At 39.6% G+C, this 20,714-nt stretch overlaps 1 protein-coding gene across 4 annotated transcripts; it reads right to left on the bottom strand.

Moving 5' to 3' along the window:
• Positions 1-608: 608 nt before the first annotated feature.
• LOC128254405 (caskin-2) lies at positions 609-19,973 on the bottom strand. 4 transcript variants are annotated; one of them, XM_052983500.1, is made up of 6 exons: positions 19,357-19,973; positions 10,053-11,079; positions 4,862-5,095; positions 4,010-4,249; positions 3,172-3,654; positions 609-2,619 (listed from the first exon to the last, which is right to left on the bottom strand). In XM_052983500.1, the coding sequence occupies exons 2-6, from the start codon at positions 11,028-11,030 to the stop codon at positions 1,741-1,743; spliced, it is 2,814 nt and encodes a 937-aa protein (XP_052839460.1). In that variant the 5' UTR covers positions 11,031-11,079; positions 19,357-19,973; the 3' UTR covers positions 609-1,740. The 4 variants fall into 4 exon arrangements, with proteins under 4 accessions (XP_052839460.1, XP_052839462.1, XP_052839461.1 ...); XM_052983502.1 differs by having other exon boundaries at positions 19,606-19,973; XM_052983501.1 differs by lacking the exon at positions 19,357-19,973 and adding an exon at positions 17,467-17,609.
• Positions 19,974-20,714: the final 741 nt, after the last annotated feature.

Raw genomic sequence — 20,714 nt, 5'->3', positions numbered from 1 at the left:
TCGTAATTTTTCCTACCGATCATCTTACTCACCATATTCCAAGACTTTACATTTGGAAAGTGATAGGCTTGTTAAACATAAATTTTGAGATTTATTTATGACAAAGGTTCAAAAATATTAACAGCTACAAAATATTTATTCTTACCAACCAAAAACATCTTACTTATAACTCTATCAAACAGCTTAAGGACGCAGGATGGCTTGCAACTTAAATAAAAATTGTGTTGATAATTATTGATAATTTAAAAGAAAACGGGGCCTATCGATGACTATTCGATATAATGATCGAAGTTACCAGAAATGTGGCAACTTTCATCTTATCTAGTTTGCAACCAATGATAGCCGGCCTCCGAACCCTGGGGGAGATCTCTGCTAGAAATCTAGTTAAGACTCATCCCATAAAATATTAAATATTTATAATGTATTATTTTAAAACAAATACAAAATAGTCCGTTTGGCAGGCATAACATTTAACGTTCTTTTAGTGCCTTAGCATTTTTACTATAATAATAATATAAAGACTCGTGTCATGGAAAATAACTATAATAAAAACGGATTTCGCTCGACCCCTTCTTTGTTAACAAACAAAATTTTAAAAATCCCCAACATTTTACTATGAAATTTTACTTTATTTGTTATTGGTTTTCTTCATTTTTGTTATGCCCTTTATGTGCTTTACATGTTTGTGATTTGATTTGTATTTAATTCTTTTATGTTTCCTTATATGCGTTTATAAATCGAATACTCCAATTTCCACTAATGATATGCGCACCAAACAAATTTTTAACTGAGCGCAATTAACAGGAAACTAAAAATGCTCTCAAAATCAAAACTTTTTACTAAAAGATTTTTATTTATGTAAATTATAAAGAAGAAGGCAATTCGAGCAATTCTATACGTTATTCAGCATCAATGCCCGTTTAAACATAATTTATAAAGATGGATTCGATCTCCTCATTCTATTCTTGCTTGCTTAATATAACGCTAATATAATATTTATATTTTATATAATGCATCTTTTTACTTTGTATGGAATAACACTTAATTATACATTCATTTCATATAGTTTGATTTCAGTTGTAATCATAACAAACAGAAAAATGTCTGTGCAGGCTGATTTAAACAAATGTGTAAATAGAAATAAAGGAAAAACTATAGATAAATGCAATTTGAAATTGTCTGAAGGGGATCTCTAAATAGTAGTTCTTTCTGATTTGTATTGTGTGTGTTTAAGAGTGTGCCGTGTGGTTCCTTTCTTGCTTCTCTCTGTCGTATAGTATCAAACCACTAAATACTTGTCCATATAAATGATTTTGTTTAAATATTTATTTATATATAGAATTATATATATTTTATGCTATATAATAACTATGCAATTTCTGCATCTATGCATGTTGCACTTCCTTTACCATTCATCGTTTACTTGGATATTTTCATTTTGAATTGTTAACACTCATATTTTTCGGGAATGGGACGAGAGAGTTTAGGAAAAGTACAAAAGTATACATGGTTTGTCGAAAGCTTTTCAGTTTTAGTTTACTTTTTTTTCTACACAATGTGTATATCGAAATGATAAGAACACAACTAAACAAGAATGTTTCTTCCTATGCAATTGAAATAAAAAATAAAAAAACAAGTTGAACTTAAAATAAGTTGAAGTACATAAAAAATTACAAGATACACCACACACGATCTACCGGAAAATTCAGCTACACTACGATTTGTTGTCTGATTGGAGATTTATTCACTGTCTATGTTGAGGCCCACACGCTTCTCCTCCTCCAGCATGGCGTCCAGTTCGTCCGTGAGATTGGCCAGCATGTTGCCAATGTCATTAAGCACGTTCACCGAAACTTTCGGCGGCACGCCGCTGCTGCTGTTATGCGCCACTGCTGGAACGGCCAACTCTGGCGAACTTATGGCCTCAACCGCTGATCCTCCGGCATTGGACATGTCCAATGTGGGCGAGCGCAGGTGCAGGGCACTTCCACCGCTGGCCGTGCTGCCCATGCTTTCGCTCCGCGCCAAGGTGGCATCGTGCAGCGAACTGGAAGATTTCAGCGAGTGGAACGAGTGCGCTATGTTCGCAATGGTGTTCGTGGAGGAGGAGCTGGAGCTCGAGCTGGAGGAGTGCAGGTGAACGGGATGACCACCGCCGCCGACGACGCCGCCGGAAACATTGTTTGTGCCTGCTCCGCCGCCCTGCATCTCCTGGCGGTTGAGCAGCCGCTGCTTGATCGTCCCGGTGTTCTCGTTGGCAAACGGTATCGTGTCTATGGAATCGATGCTGGAAGTCGACTTATTGTCGTGGTATTTCTCGCAGTGTATCTCCGCCGTGGTCTGCTGAATGGTGGCATAGTTGGCGTAGATGGGCTGCTGGCCACTCCCCGCTCCCGCCGCCTGCTGCTGCTGCCAGTGCTGCGCCGTGTGGCCATAGAACATGTGCTGCGCCTGCTGCTGCTGCTGCTGCTGTTGGGCTGCCTGCTGATGCACTTGAGCCACGGATCCCGGCGGAACTCCCTCGCCGCTCAGCGTGCGGGAGTTGCGTATGCTGCAGTGGCGTCTAGGTGGCTCTGGGGCTATCTTCTTGCCGGTCAAGGGACTGCCGCTTATATAGTTCTGCAAAAATAGGTACCATTAGTCATTGCAGTTATTGAAAGGGTGTTTAAGGTTATTGGCACGATTGCTTTTTAATTATTTTAAGAACAAAATATTTAGTTATCGGTATAGCTTTCTACCTCTTTCTTCAAAAATAAACAGTTCAATATAATACAAATGTGTGTTAAAACGCCTACAGGGCTTTAAAATTAAACAAATCTATTTTGAATCTCAAAATCAGATTAAAATCCTCGGATTTTGAAAATTATCTACTGTATTTCATTACAATTTGATAAATTCCATTGAATTAAAAATTAAGAAAGTGAAGTAGACGTTTGTACCATAATTTATATCAACTAATAGATTAATTGTATTTAAAATCCAAAAGAACTCTAAAATCAATCAAATAGCCATAATACGGGTTTTAATGGGCATTTTTGATAAGTCAAATATAAAATTAATGTTTCTATTATGAAAATTGATCAATAGGAAAACGACGGATCAGTTTTGGAGCTCTTAAAATACAACTATGGTAGCCGCAAACCAATTATTTATTAAAGAAGATCAACTAACCGCTCCTGCCTCCGCTCCGCTGGCCGCTCCATACTCCGCAGCCGCCGCCGCATTCATGTAGTGGTGGTGCTCCAGCGGGGGCATTGTATTCAGCACCGCCCGCTGCAGGATGCCCCGCTGCTGGCGCGGCAGCGTGCCACCGCCCTCCTGCTCGTAGAGCAGCTCCCGCGTCGCATCGTTGGTGGGTGTGATGTCGCCGTCGTCGTAGGACCGCCGCCATCCAATGCCCGGCGCATTGCTGCCCAGGAGACGGGCGGCGGCAGCCTGCTGCTGCTGCTGCTGGTGGAGCAGCTGCTGATGGTGATGCTGCTGCTGCTGGAGCGTGGCAGCCGCGGCCATCGCTGCCGCAGCCGCCGCCGTTGTGGGCGGCCCAAAGTGGCCGTAGTCCGTGGTCGTGTAATGGCTGAAGGTCAGATGGCTGCGCGTGCTGTTGTCGTGGATGTCCTCCAGCGATTCCAGGCTCTTGCCGCGCGGCTGGCGCACCTGCAGAAAAAATATGAGTGGTTGGTTAAAATGTAAAGCTTCTTGGATTTAACAAGATGAATTTTCTGCCTAGCTTGTAGATTGATCTTCCAAATGCAAAACTATTTTTAAAAGCGTTTTTTGTATAAGGCAAATATAATATGCTTGTCTAACTAATCAATTACTTGCACTTTTAACTGGGAAAAAAAAAAACATAAAACATAAGCACATAATTAAATAAATTATAGGACTGCCATCAACGTTAAGACATATGTTGCAGAAGTTCGACCGTAGCTGGCATTTCATGAGGCACTCAAAAGTTCAAGGCCAACGGGCGCCCGTTTAGCTTTCTAACTTTCGAGGACCGAGTGCCCACCTTAATGAGCACCACATCGTTGCCCGAGCAACACTCATGATTGCTGCCCGTGCAGTAGTAGGCGTCTCCGTTGGCGAGGCTGCTGTTGAGGCAGCTGCTCCCGGCTGGGGCAGTGGCATTCAACACACTGCTGCTGGTCGCGTAGATTTTCGTGTCGTCCCAGGAGACGCGAGTGGTTGGCACATAGGATGGCGTACTGGGTATGGGCACATTGAATTGCCAGGGCTTCCGCTGGTACTCCTGATTGGTCACCATTCAAATAAGGGAAATCATACAAAACGAGGAAAAACAGAAACACAAATTAAATTAGTAAAAAAATTAGGTAATTCAGGGCATTGTGATAAATAAAATGAGATAATAAGACAGTGTAGTTTAAAATTGATACTAACTAAATTGAGGCTATTATTAGTAATAAGTAAGTAATAAGTATTAAGCAAAACAAAAATTTACATTTTATTAAAAATACAAATTTTTCAATTATAAAACTTTAAAGGCCTTAAAAATAAATATTTGTGTAGAGGCTTTGCGAATAAAAAAAAAATCCCTTGTATTTAAATTGTTTTCAATAAATATAAATATAATATAATATAAATATAAGTATTAATTTAAACATAAATGGTTCAAAAAATATTTAAAAGGTCTTGAAATAAATTTTTATTATTATGTTGCAGAGGTTTTGAGGTTTTGAGGTTTTACGTATGAACCATGAACCACTGAGTTCTAGATTTCTTCTACTGTTTGGACTTTTAAAATAGCATTTTTGCGTTTTTTTTTGTTTATAAGTATCCTTTATATTTACTTTGAACATGAGTTCTTTTATAAGTATCCTCTATATTTAAAACGTCTTCTCACCTGCTGTTGGTAGGCATTGGCGCCGCCTGGGTTCCACTTGCCGCTAATGATGTCCTTCACCCGCTTGATGGCCAGCAGGATTTTCTTCTGGTGGCCCAGCTTGACAATGCCAATGTCCTCGAGATCCTCCCAAGTCACTTGGGTTACGTCGCGCACTGTCTTGTAGTTCTGCTCCAGTAACGGCTGAATGTACTCCTCCAGACGCAACAGCTGCAGCCATTCCTCTATGGAGCCCTGGAATGGCGAGGGGAGAATCGAATTGAGACGTCGTCGTCATTATCGTTAGGTTTTATGGCAGCCAGCTAATCGCATTTGATTCATGTCACAGAACAGGGAACACAGATCAGCCCAGACTACAAATTGTCCATGAACTAGTTCAGACCCCGCTGATAAAGGGGGAATCAGCTAGTTGGATGGATGGATGGATGTGTTGGGTTGGGTTTGTTGGTTTGGTTTGGGTTGCTTACATGCATATGGCTGGGCTGGTGTCTCTCGTGATGAGCCTACCCGTCGCTCGTCGTCGTTCCAGCTCTAATCAGTTGTAATTGATAAGATATGACATAAATCGCGTCAAAGCACAGGCATAAGACAACGAATAAAAGCCAAAACTCGTTGCTGTCGTCATTAAACGGTGGCAGGCTAGGCCGACTACATATAACCATACCCATAGATACACACATGCGATGCAGTCAAAAATAGTTAACTTCAATGCGTGTAAAGCCACTTTTTGATACTTTATGCTATATGTATGTACACGATGTGTTAATCAGTTTTTTGGAAGCTCTCTGGCTGTCTGCTTGTTTGGCATCTAAATTGCTGTTGATTTCAATTTAATTAAACGTCTTGTCTTTGGCGAAATGTTATGTGATTGCTGAGCGAGACTCCCGATTGGAAAAATTTCATTGAAAGCTTATGATTGGGAAGCGCAACATGGGTTGTAAACAAATATTGTGGACTTTTTTATTGGAGCAAAAATGGTATTAGCTTAAATGAATAAAAAAACCCAAATATATTAGTGGCAGTCAGAAAATATAGGTCTGTTCCAACCCCTAAGCCGGAAATTCAATTAATTTACTATAGAATTTCATGTAAAATAAGTGAGTTTTTATACATTTGGAAAAAAACATTTTGAAACACATTTCCAATGTCATATTGACATGTCATAGATAGCGTATATTTCCCCATGGAAAAACCCGTATAATCCCACCCTGCTGTAAAGTAAATATGAACATATTTTACTGCGATCTTGAGCTTCGTTGTTCACTTGTTATTTTAGAGAACTCTCTACTGGGGAATGCCACTTCAAAGGGTATTTTAAATGTATGCCTCACAACACCAAAGTGAATGTCACACCAAAACAATAATAAACCCGCAACTCTATAAGCCCATATGCTAATCGAAATCCTCCATCCTCCGCTACATGGGCGAAGATCTCCAGCAGGCAGGCACGACACATATATTTTACTAAAACTTTAACAAAATATTTATCTAAATAACAATTTTGTTTTTGGTGCTTTGTGGCTTCACTTTGAGTTCGCTTCTCCGAAATCCATTAGCAGGTAGCATATGGTATGACACTAAACAGCAGCGGCAGCCATCATTAGAGCAGGCGAAAAAAACAGGTTTTCGAAAAGCAAATCGTTGACCAAAAGACAAAACCAAAAAAAAAACAACTGTACGTACTATGTACCAAAAAAATAAAACTAAAAACAACCAAAGTTGAAGCAAATGCGTCAGGCTGAAAAGCAAAAACCATTTGAGAGTCTACTAACGGACCCCGAGAAAAATACGAAAAATAAGCCAACATCAGCGCCTTATGACCCTCAAGGTCGTTCGTTGATTGCGGGGCTCGAAACGGAGATTGGCGACCGTTTAATAACCTTTTCCTTCCCGCGCTCGCTTTTAAGGTATTTCGCTTTATTTCCTTTTTCGCCGCGATAAAGATGTGTGCGAAAAAGAAAGCGCAGCGACTGTAGAATGTTGGCTAATGAGCGAACGAGCTCTGTTTTCTTCCCCAAGTCTCTCGTTATGGTGATGTAAGTATAGAGATACACGGGGAAAAATAAGATATTAAAAGATCTAAATATGATGTCTACAACTAATGGTTGGGATACTCAATGATCCTGAAGTCCATTTAAAGTATTAAAAAACCGAACTTAAAAAGTCTGTCATGTTATATCGTAGTTCAATCAATATCAAACTTGATATGCGTATCGGAACGGGAAATACTAAGGATTTGTTTTCAGGTCAGAATTTTATATAGATCAAAAATGGAATAGCATCTCGAATAGCAGTCGAATTCCTTTTGTTTATAAAGAATGTTAAATTACAATGGTTTATCTATTTTTACGATAAAGGGATCTTAAATACATTAAAAATTCCAAAAAAATCGGGAAGTAAGTACTGTCTTTTTTGGGGCAGTTTATGAATAAAAGTTGAAATCAATTAAACAATATGAACATATTTCAAAGTGTTTAAGTGACCACCAACCGCACCCCAAAAGACAAAGAGTGTCTCCGTTCGAGATCAACAAATAAGGAATATCGAGTGGAGCGATAAAGAACAACAATAATAATACTGGTAACTCGACCACAAAACTTGGCAAACTTGCGAAAACAGTCACGGCGCGTTATATAAACACACACACACACACACACACACACGCAAAAAAGCGCAAAATTCTACACAGCTAGTAAAATATTATGGCGCATTTTTCAACTGAAATATGAAACCGTCTGTTGAGCGAAAAAAACGGCGAAGAAAAACAAAAGCTGAGGTCATTCTGATTTGAAAAATTGCAGGCAACGAGCATGGCAAATCGCTCGAAAAAGATTCGAAACGGTGCGATAATGAAACACTAACATGGAGGTTATTAGATGCAGAAAAACTAGCAATTAACCGAAATCGAGCGGAATGTGGCACAAATTTCAGTCCGTTGAATGATCGATAAAAGCGATAAATGATATTTTTCTGTATTCGCTGCGCTGGCAGGTGGGTTGCAATACAGCCAAGTGGGCGGGGAATGCAGTTATACACCCATATACCTATAAGATACATATGTATGTATATAAGCTAGCAAGACGACGAAATGAATCAGTCGAAGCTGCAGTTGAAGTTGAAGTTGAAGATTACGGCCGATGGGTGTTAATCGGCTACGGAATGCATTGTGTGAATGTGGAACCCATGCCGCAGATGTGTGGATGTTATGGCCAAACAATTAATATTAATTTATGGAGGCATTTTTGGAGCATTTTTCAAAGGCACAACACAACATTGACTTGGATTCGTTGCAAACTGTAGCTTAAAATTCGGAATAATTATGTTGGTCAAGTTTTAAACTTTGAACCTATGAAACTTTTCGGTGATATGTATCACTTCTTATTTGGTATGCATTTCCATATGCACATCGTGTTGATTTTATTCGGGGTTAGTCATTCGACTTGAAAGCGTTGTTTAGGGCCAAACGTGAAATGCATATTGATAAGACCTCAGGTGGTTGCATTTTGTAAGTCACGTACCTTTTGTACGAATTTAAGTGTACTTAAATGGGGAAGGTAAGTTTGCTGAATAATTTAAATGCTCGATTTTGTATGCGGAAGTTAAAGGGGTGACCACAACAAATACAAAATATAAAGAGTGTACGAAAACAAAAATGAAAGAAATCTTAAGAACTTGGATATTTTTCTGGGCGGATGCTAAAATTGTATAATTATAAACATGATCTAAACATAATTAAACAACGGAAATAATGCAAATTCAATTCGAATCTTATCTGATTCAATATTTTTTGGACTCAACAGTTTGTTCACCCCCCCAACAAATCCATTCAAACCCATTATTTTTTTGGCTGAAAGTCGACTTTGAAAGGAATTTCACTGAATGCGCATTGTTGGCCATCATCTTAGTCATTCAGCTGGAACCTTGATCTGTCGGATCGATTGGCTAATGATCAGCTTCGATCCGGAGAGCAATTATCCGCCATGGAGCAGGTTGCTGCTGCTATTTCAAGTTCAACTTAATGTCACCACAGATATCCACACGAATGGACTTTTAATTTTTATATTTATTCACTTGGTTGTGTTTTTAATGAATTGTTGATAGGAATTAATGTGCGCATATTAAATAAAATTCTTTCATTAACAATAACCTAAAAAAAATCGCTGACGGTGCTGTTTCAAGTCCTCTTCTTCTCTTTCGATTGTGGGAAACAAGTTTATTTCTTCTGCTCTTTCTTTTTTTTTTTTTTGCAAATGCTTATTTAATGAAATATAAAAGATAAGCCGGTAACTAAACATGCAAACAGTATAAAAAGGCGACAAGAGAGAGAGAGAGAGAGAAAAGGGTGTTGCCGGCAACAATTAATGCCAATATGGCAATTTGCCAAGCTTGCAGATGTGTGTGTGAGTCTCTATCTGTGTTAACAATGACTAAGTAAGCTGCTCTACGTGATTGCATGCCAACATTCACAGTAGTTGATCGCTAGCCTAGGTAATAGTTTGCTTTTTAATCTTTATGATATTCAAACTTGGTCGTTAACGAGCCATTTCCTTTCAAATCAATTGAAGAAAGTACATATTTATGGATTGTAAGTATATATTTATGGATTGTAAGGTGAAAATTAAGATTTATGTTTCATTATGTTTAACTAAACATTTAATTAAACGACCAATTGTATTGCATTATTTTCCTTATCTAATAACTGATTTGAAACTAACCCAAAAGAATTTGTTATCAATTGGATACAAGATAAGCCCCAATTTAAACTCAATAATTTAAATACCTATACAATTTGTTATACTTTAAAATCTTCAATAGTTTCCCGCCTAAAAGTATCTACTGTACTCTTTGGTGCATCACGAGTGGAACTGGTTCTGTGCTGATTAGATAGGCAAATATTTACGAGCGTGCCAACAAATAGAGATATTTCTCCGGAACTTTAGTCTTTGTTGCATATAGATAAAATGGTTTCTATTTCCAGAGAATTCTTGAAAAGGTTAACAAAAATAAGTAAGAAAACACCTAATTTAATTAAGGAGAATCTAATTTAAATTAGGTGAATCTAATTTCCTAATATCCAATATTTCTCTGTACTCTTATCCAACTTATTTTTGATGATTTTATAAATATCTTTAAGAAACTATCTTAACTATTTAAAAGTTATCTACAAATTATATTAGAGACTTTGACTTACCGGCACAAAATGCGGCAAATTGTCGAGCACCTGGAGCTTGTCGATCCGCTGCTTGATTCGCTCCCGATGGTGCGGATTCTTGATGCCAATGGCGGTGAGATCCTCCGGCGTCATGCGCGCAATGGTGGGCAGATCGTAGCCCGCGGCGATGAACAGCTGGGCGTACTCCTCGTGCTTCATCTCCAGCAGCCAGTCGATGATGAGCTCATCGTTCCGCTGCCGATCGACGCTGCCAATGGAGCAGGAGCTCACGGAACTGCAGCGTGGCGAGGAGAGCGGTGCCCGAATCGAAGCGCCCGACGAGGAAACACCTGTTAGGTAGGAGGAGGCTCGTCCCGAATCCAAACTGGCGGTGCTGTGCCGCGATCCCGAGCCCGCAGATCCCGAGGAGGAGCCTGGGGAATCGCGGCCAGGCGACTGGGTAAGATCGATACCCTGATCCTCCTGCAGAGCCAGCTGCTGGTGGTAGTAGACCGCCGCCTTGTGGGTCAGCGGCTCGCGTAGAGTGGCACAGAAAACGGGCGGTGGCGGAACCATGGCAACTCCAGATTTTCCCGCTCCAGTAGGGGGTGCTCCTACCGCCGGTGCTCCCACTCCTGCTCCTCCTCCGCCGCCGGGTGAAGGGGCTACCGCTGCTACTACCTCATCCTTAAGCCGCAGGGCCACGCTCGTCTCCCGGGGCAAATTGAAGCCACCTTCCTCCAGCGAGGGCGACGAAACAATGCTGCTGCCGCTCATGCTGATCCCATCGTCCGCCTGGTGGTTCTGGTGATGGCGCAGCGGTCCACTCAGCCGGTAGAGCGGTATCAGCGGCTGGTGTTGCGGATGATGATGATGGTGGTGCTGGTGCTGCTGGTGGAGTTGCAGTTGCGGCTGTTGATAATGATGCGAGTCCTGCGGCGAATCTCCAGGTATTGTGGGCGGTTGCACCTTCTTAGCCTGTGCGGTGGATGCATGCGGCTTCAGCGAACGATGCATGATTATTATGCGCCACTACTGGCCGCCGGGGCCGTAACTTCGCCGACTCCTGTTTGGAAAAACACACACAAAAATAGAGATTGGAAAATCAGTACTGCAGTTAGCAAATGTGCCCGCCAGATGTGTGTGCCAGAAAACAAGAAATCTGCATAATTGGTCATAGACAGTTTTGATGTTCTTCTCTAAAAATAGGGCTCCCAATGCTGTTTACTTCGGCGATGCGGCGGCGAGTCAATAAACTGCGCCACGGGTTCTCACTCCAGTTCACCTCCAGCCACCTCCTGTTTTCAGGCCCCATTTATCTACTCGACTGCATCGTGTTACACTTTTCATTCACAACAAAATTTGTCTTTTCAAAAAGGTGCTGACAAGGAAAGTACCCTTCGTATTACACTTAATGATTCAGATTTAATTTAAAAAAAGTTATCCAAATTTTTAAATTTAAACTTCTTTGTAAGCTACCATCTATAAACTTAATCACATAAGGTTAAGGTTCTGAAGTCTTTCAGATTTTCAAAAGGGTCTGGTAAATAATTAAAAAACTGTTTAACCAATATTGAAAATAAACTAGTTTTTAATTATATCTATGAACAAATTAATTTATTATAAGTAGGTAAAGGCAAAAAAATGTTAATATTTTAATTAAAATTATATAACCATTTATCACATTACACTGAAGAAACAAAGCTACAAACTTGTAAGCCTTCTGCCTGGAACCTAAATAAATTCCCAACAATTTTTAAGATGAAATCCCTGAAGATAAAAATAATATATATTTGCCAATTCTTGGAGCTTGATAAGAAGATTTTAAGGGTCTGGGGAAGTTTCTGAAAAATATACAGTTCTTATAGTTCGAAAACTATTAAATACCGTCAATTATCAATTAAGTTTTCCCTTATTTTAATATACCCGACGATTCCCCCAAACCACCTGCCTGATACGCCCTTGATGCCCCCAAAACAAACACCCATAGGCGAGCTCTAAGCAGCTGACAGGGACGACATGAGGGGCAAGAAAGCGGGACGGGGCGCGAGACCATGTGAAAGGGCGAGGACTATTGCTTTGGGGCTGCGGCACGAGCTGTGTCAAAGTTCGTTGACTGCATTTTGTGGTTCGGGAGGGCAGCTGGTACTGGGACTGCTGCTGTCTAGTCGACCGCGTCATAATACACTCGAAAAATGCACGGGCAGGCTTAGGACGGGCGAAATCTGGCGAAAAGTCACGAACGGAGCCCTCAACACGTCATTAGCAGCAGCAGGGCGCAATAATAAAGCCGCCCGATTTACGGGGAAACAATAAGAAAGCCAAAGCTGCAGCAGCAGCAATTTCCTGGCAATTCGCTTACAAAGTAAGTGCGCCGGGGAACTAGGTACTACAAAGAAATAAGTGATTTGGGATTCAAAAGGCTGCATTTTCCGGCTGCCTATCGATAACAGTGGGCCACATGCCGCCACCTGTTCGATTGGAAACTCGCTGCATGGCCGGCGAGTGAAAATCCAAAATCCAAAGCGCCAGGTGTCATAATCCCCCACAAATTGTGTGTGTGGGTTGCGGAAAAATGCAGGAAAAACGTAGCAAAAGCTGGGAAAAAAAAACGCATAACGGTGGCAGTAGTAAATCTCATTTACAAGCTGCCTTTTTAATGAATTTTTATGTATGCGACGTGCCGGAAAAAAAGGAAAAACTGCAACCGTTGCGAAAACCCCCTCAACAGAGAGAGAGAAAGAGAAATTTCTCTCCCAAAGCGAGATAAAGAGAGCGAGTTTGGAGTTTTCGCGTAGTAGGGTAGTATATCAACTGCAGCAGCAGAAAATATGGGTTGCGGTTTCTCGGTATTGTGTGTTGTTTTGCCGCCCACACGAGCTGCACCCACCCAACCACCCCCCCCACAACCCGGAAAACCCCCTTTATATACCGAAAACCATCCACCCACCAGATGTTGTTGAACCGTTTCATGCGGCCGGCATTGCATTTTTTTCATTTTTAAATTTTTGGTTTTTTTTTTCTCCTGTTTTTGTTATCCCATTTTTATGAGCTACCATTGTTGTTAGGAGCTGTAAGTTTAATTGCAAACATGAAACAGGCACACCCCCGCACTCCTTTTTAAAGCGGATAGTGGTTTTGGGGTAGTGCCATAAAATACAGAGCAAAAATATCAGAAATCTTAAACAATCTGTTTAATTAAAATTCCTCAGTTTATTTTCAAAAAGCCATAATAAGTTAACATTTCATTATTCTTAGTAAATAGTTTAATTATAAACTACAACTGTTAGAAACTGAACTTCTATAAAAATAAATTTATGATATTATATTCAAAAGCAAAATAATTGATTAATTATTTATTTTTTTTTTTTTTGGTTTTGTCGTAGCTGTAGAATCAGAGTTTTTAAATTTAAAAAGTCAACTTTCGTTTAAACGTAGTTTTATCTAACCCATATTAATTAATCAGAAATTTCTTTCTGTGCATAGCCTGTGTTGTGGGTGGTGAGTAATCGTAATGAGCATAACACTTGCCCTGTCTTTCATTCACAGCGAATGCCACAGCTCCGGCTTTAAAGTGTGGATATAAAATCGAAATCAATTTGGAATCTATTGAAGGGGTCGGGTCTCCCTCGGCGAGTGTTCACTGTGTGCAGCATAAAAACTGATTGGAAATGCAATTGGAAGCTTGGGACCTTTTGGGTGTTGGCAAATACATAAATACAAAGGGAAATAGTCGGCGGTCGGGGGGAGGTTGTGGTGGGTGGTTTGGGCGGCCAACAGGCTGAAAGATTTATTGATTGTCACACACAAACTCACACACATACACGTATTGATAGATGAACAATGAAGCGGAGTTGTGGTTTTGAAGTTGGCAGCAAAAACGCTGAGCAACTAAAAATAATTATGGTTACACCAGTGCTCTCAACACAGATACAAAGAGAGGGCGGAAGGGAAATCAGATACAAAATGACCGCAATCTTTATACTCTTCTTGGATGACGGGTTATGTTTAAAACTACATAAAATTCGTAATTTTATTTTGTTTAATATTGAACAAAGTTTATTACCAACTTATAGGGAAACTTGTTATAAGACACAAGACTTATTAAAGGTTTTTTATTATTACTCTTTATTTTAATAATCTGTAACTGTTTTAAGTCAATGATATAATCCCATTGAATATCACGTTTTGACGGTGTACCTATCCACAATGCAACCTAAAAACTATTAAGGAAAAGCGTATTTAATCTTCGCTAGATTCGCTCCATTTAGTGGCTCGTTTACTTCTCTTTCATATCGTTTTTGTCGCTGTCGAGAGCCGTTAAAGTTTACTGGCATGAGTAATCAGCCAAATGGAGCGCAATAAAATGGCAAACGGTAACACGGCCAATCTATCACCAGAACGGCCAGCTCAGTCAGCACACCGCCACCACCCACTGAATAGCCACCCCCGCAATGGACCTACCAGCTGGCATATATTATGCGATATACACATACCAGAGACCCACAGGAGGTTGTTGGCGGCATCAAATGAGGCGCATCTCAATCTCATGTTTATTAACGCTGCTTGCTGCCAGTGAGTGTGTGCTGGTGTCATTAAGCCAGTTAGATAAAGGAAGGTCCCCCATCTGAACAACACCCCCACACTACACAACTACCCCGACTTCAGTCGGCCAACACTTCATTATTGACAACAAAAGGTTGGCCGACCGACTCTGCTTCTTATTTATCAGCTGCGGGTGCTTTGCATATGACAAGTTTTTTTTCACTCTTTCACTCGCTTTTTCCCTTTTTTCCTCTACCGCCCCTTACATTTTGTTGTATTTTGCCCGAAATGCAATGGAAAAAGTTCGGTCGTACATTATTCGTGTTCACCACGCCCCGGTCTCAAGTAGAAAAGGTCTTGTACTTAGTAGAATATTTTGTCAAGCCAAACAAAAAAGAAAGAAAGCTACAAGCACAGGGAGAAAAAATATCACCCAAGAGGTTCATCAATGAGTTAGGGTATTTGATCAAATCGGCAATAGTTTTTAGTACTATTGTTTCCCTTTTACAAAATGTTGTTTGATATTTTTAAGTGGTATCAAAGATTATAAGAAAACCAATGAAAGCATGGTCAAATTTAGGATTGCAAAAAAATATATAGTTTTGATGCTTTGAAGTTTAAACTATCATCAGCAACAGTATGCTTTATATTATTTGTAATACATCACTATTAGTGATAAACGCTTATATTTTTTTTTTAATGAAATATGGAATACAATATGGATTTCCCCTTAATTTTTTCCGCTGTGCAACAACCACAATAAACGTGGAGCGACATCAACCAACAACCGCACAAAAGATGGTGTCGATGATGCTGCTTGCCTGCTGCCTGTTCCGTGATTCCCTGCCGTCTGAAAACTTCACCATCACCATCTCTTTGCCACAAAGCCTGTCGATAGCTCGAGATGTTGATCTTGCAAAGCGCAGAGACAAGCAGCAACCACAACTCCAAACTCTAAACTCCCAGCAACAACAATAAATGGCCAGAGGCAGCCAAAACTTGTTTTGCCTGTAAAAGGGAGTTGTCGCTGTTGTTGTTGCTTATGCATTGTCTCTGCGTTTTGTTTCAGGTTTCAGGCAAACGCCAAGAACAGGCTAAAACAGCGCCATAACAGCTATATGAAGCGAACTGCAATAAGGAGCATTGAGGGAGCTGACTGTGCTACCCTATAAATAAACTGAATTAAAGGACAGTTCCTGTTCAGTTAAGATACCAACAAAAAAAGGCTTGAAAATCCTTTTGTTAACGCTATTTTAAGTATTGACAAAAGATGAATTGTAAACACTCAAGGTAACTAACCTTGTTTCAAAAATATCCGCTGTTTGTCTATCCAACGTATAATTTTCGTTGCTCTCGTATTAAAATCAATAGTGTAATTAAAAAGGAAATAAAACATTTGCTGCAATTACGTTTTTCAATTCATGCCAATTTAACTTCAGAGAGCACACTTTTAAACTGCTTGATTGCTCTAATTAAATGGCATTTTCCATATAACCTTCTGCAATTACCAGCCATTTTCAAAGTTCATCTTCGTTGAAATGGGCCCATGAATAAATGATGGCCTAATGGCAAACCCCATACCCAAATCAATAACGCCACATGTTCAATGTTCAATGGCAATGGCCAAATTAGGCGGACATATTCCATTAGGAATGGAGTCCCCGTCCCCGTCCCCGTCCCCAACCCCATTCCGTAAATCACGCTCCGAATTCCTCACATAACCCGATGCGATCCGATCCGATATACCTCGTAGTACCCTTTTATGGCCGCTGATTTGGAGGAGCGGAATAAAGCTCGTAGGAGGAAAATGCAGCGCTGAAGATGTGTCAAAAGTGTGGGCGGGCGGGTGGTAAGCAGACAGACGGACGGATAACTTACGTGCAGTTTAACGGTTAATGCAAGCGAAGACGACATTGCGTTGCGCATACGGCATATAGTGTACAGTACAGGAAAAATAAACACAGACAACAGAGACGGACCAAATACGGCGGACAGGCACGTAGAGAAATATACTCCAAGTCGTACCAAAAGCGGCCATCAATTCCTTCTTTTTGTATTTTTTCTTTTTTTGGTCAAGAAGAAAGGGGCAAACAAGTTGTAAAGCGAGCAATGAGTGCAGACAAAAGCAGTTACAAGACATGAAGAAGAAAGGAAAGGGGGCCTAAGCGGGCAGAGGCAGACAAGTAGGAGGTACACAGAAAAAAAGGGGTCCAATTCAAGCTTGATTAGACATTTACAAATTATAATGTTGCATAGTTATTACTCAACATTAATTTAAAATTTAAGGAACGAAAATACATATTTTTTTTAAACGGAAATGTATTGGCTACGTAGCCATGCAAATATACAAAGATTTGATCCTTTGGGGTGAACGTAATGAAAAAGCCCAAGTATGCAATGCAAGGCTTGTTTTTTTAAGAGCATAAAAACACATGAAACAAAAACCCACTTTGGGTACAACATAATTATTTCAAAAATGCAATATCTTATCTAAATTATTTGACTCTGTGTCCCTTTAAATGTTTTTTTTTAAATATTTTCTTGTTGTATCTTTTGTGAGTAAAATAACGACTTTTCTATAAGAAAGTATCTGTATCTGTACAAGAGTACTTGATGTCAAAATTATCATTCAATATTCTTGATCTTTTTTTCCATTAATAGGTCTAGAAGTATCTTTTTTCGGTGTAGTCATAAATAATGGAGGGCAGTGCTCAGCGTTTTACAGCTACATTTAACTTTTTGAGACTTTTTTTGAGCCACTTGCCTCTTGCCCCGCCCACCGCCTACCAATTTTTTTCGCCGAAAATCGTATGCGGCTTACTACTACGCACACACACACTACGAAGCGTAGTCACACACACATGCGTAGGATTTCGCAGAACAACTGTGCAAAAAATATGTAAATTACCATGGTAAAACGATGAATTTCTGCCAGAATTCTATGAAAACCTTATGATGACACTTGAAATGCACCTTAACTGGAGATTTCACCAAGTTGGCAATTGATTTTTCATATGAAAAATGCTGTGCAAAAATTTCTTTTTACGTTAACACCAACACACACAAGCACGCGAGCGTATACCGAGCAGAAAAGTAGCTGTATGTTGAGAATTGGAGAATCGGAGAACCGAGCGACAGGAGCCCGAAAAAAAGAGAAGCACCGACGACCGCAAGCAAAATCGTATTGAAACGCGGCTCCAGCATTCGAGCGTTAAAGCCAGGTCCGTAAAATCCAATTGGAGTCCGGAGTCCTCGAAGTGGCAGGAGAGAGCGAGCGAGAGAGAGAAAGAGAGGGGCTCCAAAAGAGAGCTAGTGCGCAACTTGTTTTTCCCCTATCACGCAAAGAGACAGAAAACCATTTCTCATAGCGGCCAATTTGTTGCAATTGAAACAATAACAATTCCACTGGGCAATTTGTTTCGGGCCTGGCAAATTAGTTAGTTAATAAATGAACGAAAAGACGGCGGGGGAAAGACAAAGCGTAGCTTTAATAAGCAGGCACAGACTTTATTCCCTAAAGTGGTTGCCATTGGCAACGATGGAAATGCATTCGGCACAGTGCAACAGGGGTGGTGCAGTTATTTGACTTGGCCATTTTATTAAAATGACTATTCGGTATATAATATATTAACAATTTTAAAAATGTACATATAGACTTTATTACTTCCTATTAGATAATAGAGTTGTTATCAAGTTTGCTTATTCTTTAATCTGACCAGCTTTGCAGATTTTTACTCCAATATAATATTTCTATAAATATTGAAGTTAAAAGATATTTATAGATCACTCAACTTGGTTTACTTATTTTAAGAAGATGGAGTGGGCATAATAATTGATAATCTCCTTATCGGCCCACTGTGCGTTGAATGCCACAGAAAAGACAAACAAACCGAGGCACACGCACACTAACAAGCACAACCACTTTTCAAGCCAATAAGAGAAATAGAGAGAGGGAGCCACTTGGGGAGAGACAAGGCTCCAACGAGTTGCGGTAACTTTATTTGAGAAACGCGCAGCTGCCGCTCTCTCTCTCTCTTTCTTGCGTAGTAATCTCTCGGTGGAGCTATTACCTCCCAGCCCCCTTCCCCATCGTTATTCTAACACTTCATTGGAGACAACAACAACGACATAAAGTCATTTGATTCCCACACAAATCTCTGCATATTGAGCGCGGGCCTCTTTTTTTCTCTCTTTCTCTCTCCCTCGATTCATTATGGCAAGTGAGTTATGGTTTTTGTGGGAGTGTGTGTGTGGTGCTGCGCTTTCTATTGATTTATATGAGTTTTATGGCGCAATCTGAGCTATAAAAACCAAAAAATACCCAGATCTCGGATTCAAATTAATTAAAGTGGAAAATATGCACAATTGAAGTATAATTATAAGAACAATAAAATAAATAAAATAATAGTATTATTGCACCCCCACTACTAACGACCAGAGTTGTCACGTGCCGACAACAATGCCAGACACGTGTTGGTTTATTAATTACATAAGCCTAAACAGCTGCAACTGCAGTTTGCTGGGCCCTTTTCAAATTTCCTTTTGTTTCCTTTTTTTAAACGAAACCCAATTTCCTGCAGATGCCGAAGATGCGGCGTCCAGTAAAAGGCGCTTCGAAGCAGCTGGCAACCCTCAAAAGTGACAGATGGCGACGCCGACGTCGACGCAGGCAGCGCAGGACGAACGGGCCATCAAAATAAAAACACAAAAAAGAGTTGCCGCCGGGCTAAATACAGTAAAAACACAAAACCTATTTAAATGTTAAGTAAACTAACAAAAACACGTAGTAACTACTTACTCTACTAATTAAAACAGCTATTTTCCAGACTTTTGGATAACGTCTATTCCCTCCGCCTCTGCTTTTCTTCTAACAAATCACATAAATCACAAGCGTAACGAAAGCTGGCACAGACAATGTAAACAATGTAAAATGCTCGTAATTGTTGCTTTTGCAGCTTAATGAATTTCACGTTTTTTATGGCTTTTTCCACAGAAACAGGAGACAAACAAACGCCATCAAATGCACACACAAATACAGAAAACTCACTGTTTGTTGTTGTCTTTATTTTATGTCTGCGACGCGCGAGTAAAACATCAAAACCAGATTAATTTCGGGCAGACAAAAATGTTGACGGTCGTTTTTCATTGGTTTCTTTTAAGCTGAATTTCTTGCTCATTTGTTGTCGCGACAGCTCATTATTGTTTGTGTTTGCTAAGCCGCCATTTTCTTTCTTAGTAATTAAAAGAGTTTGGCTTTTTAGAACTTCTTAAATATTTTCAGCTTTGCTTTTTTTTAAGCAATTACAATCACTCCGATTTCTTGAAATATTTATAATAATGCAGTATTTCGCTTTTCAAAATTAACGACGAGCGTACGGGTTTCCGCGACAAGCGTCCGAACGACCGAAAAACGAAAACAAAATAGAGATGGGAGGATATAGATGACAATATCATCTAAAAAAAAATAGTGGTGGGGCAGCACTGACAATAGCAAAGGTGCCGCCGATATTATCAAGATATCGGCCTTATCGATGTTTGGCATGGAACATCGATGTTTTTCCATCTCTAACAATATATGTACGATGCAAATCGACAGAAATTTCCTGCAATCCAGCTTGGAAAATGATTTAGAAAATGACAATCAAAACTTTTGTATGGAACCAATTTATTTAAAGTTTTTTTTTATTTATTTAACGTTTTTTTTTACCTATTTTCATGCCTGTTCTTGTTCTTTACTTCTTATTCTGCTTGAGCAGAATCGCTATTCAGCGATTAAGCAATATTACTAAATATAAAACGTTTTCAGCTATTCAGATTGAAAATGATTAAAAAATATTTTTCAATAGGTTTAAGAGTATCATGTGAAAAAAATTAAAAACTCAACTTGTTCTGAAATCAACCGATTACTGGTGAAAGAAAATATGGTTGTTCTACAAGAATTTTCTAATCATACCAGCATGAGGCATGTATTCATATAATTCTATCATGTGTATTATTTCTAAATAATACTTTATAATTCAGTTTATAACTTCTGAAAATGATTAGTTTTGTTTTGTTGGACAGAAAAAATATACAAAAGATAACAGTTTTAAATTTGAAAAATATCAGTTTTTAACGGCGAAAATGTTTTTCCAGGCCCTGAAATTAGTATGAACG

This window comes from Drosophila gunungcola (assembly GCF_025200985.1).
Source record: "Drosophila gunungcola strain Sukarami chromosome 2R unlocalized genomic scaffold, Dgunungcola_SK_2 000004F, whole genome shotgun sequence".
NCBI lineage: Eukaryota > Metazoa > Arthropoda > Insecta > Diptera > Drosophilidae > Drosophila > Drosophila gunungcola.
Note: the sequence above shows the minus strand (reverse complement) of the source record. Positions and strands in the feature narration are given on the sequence as shown.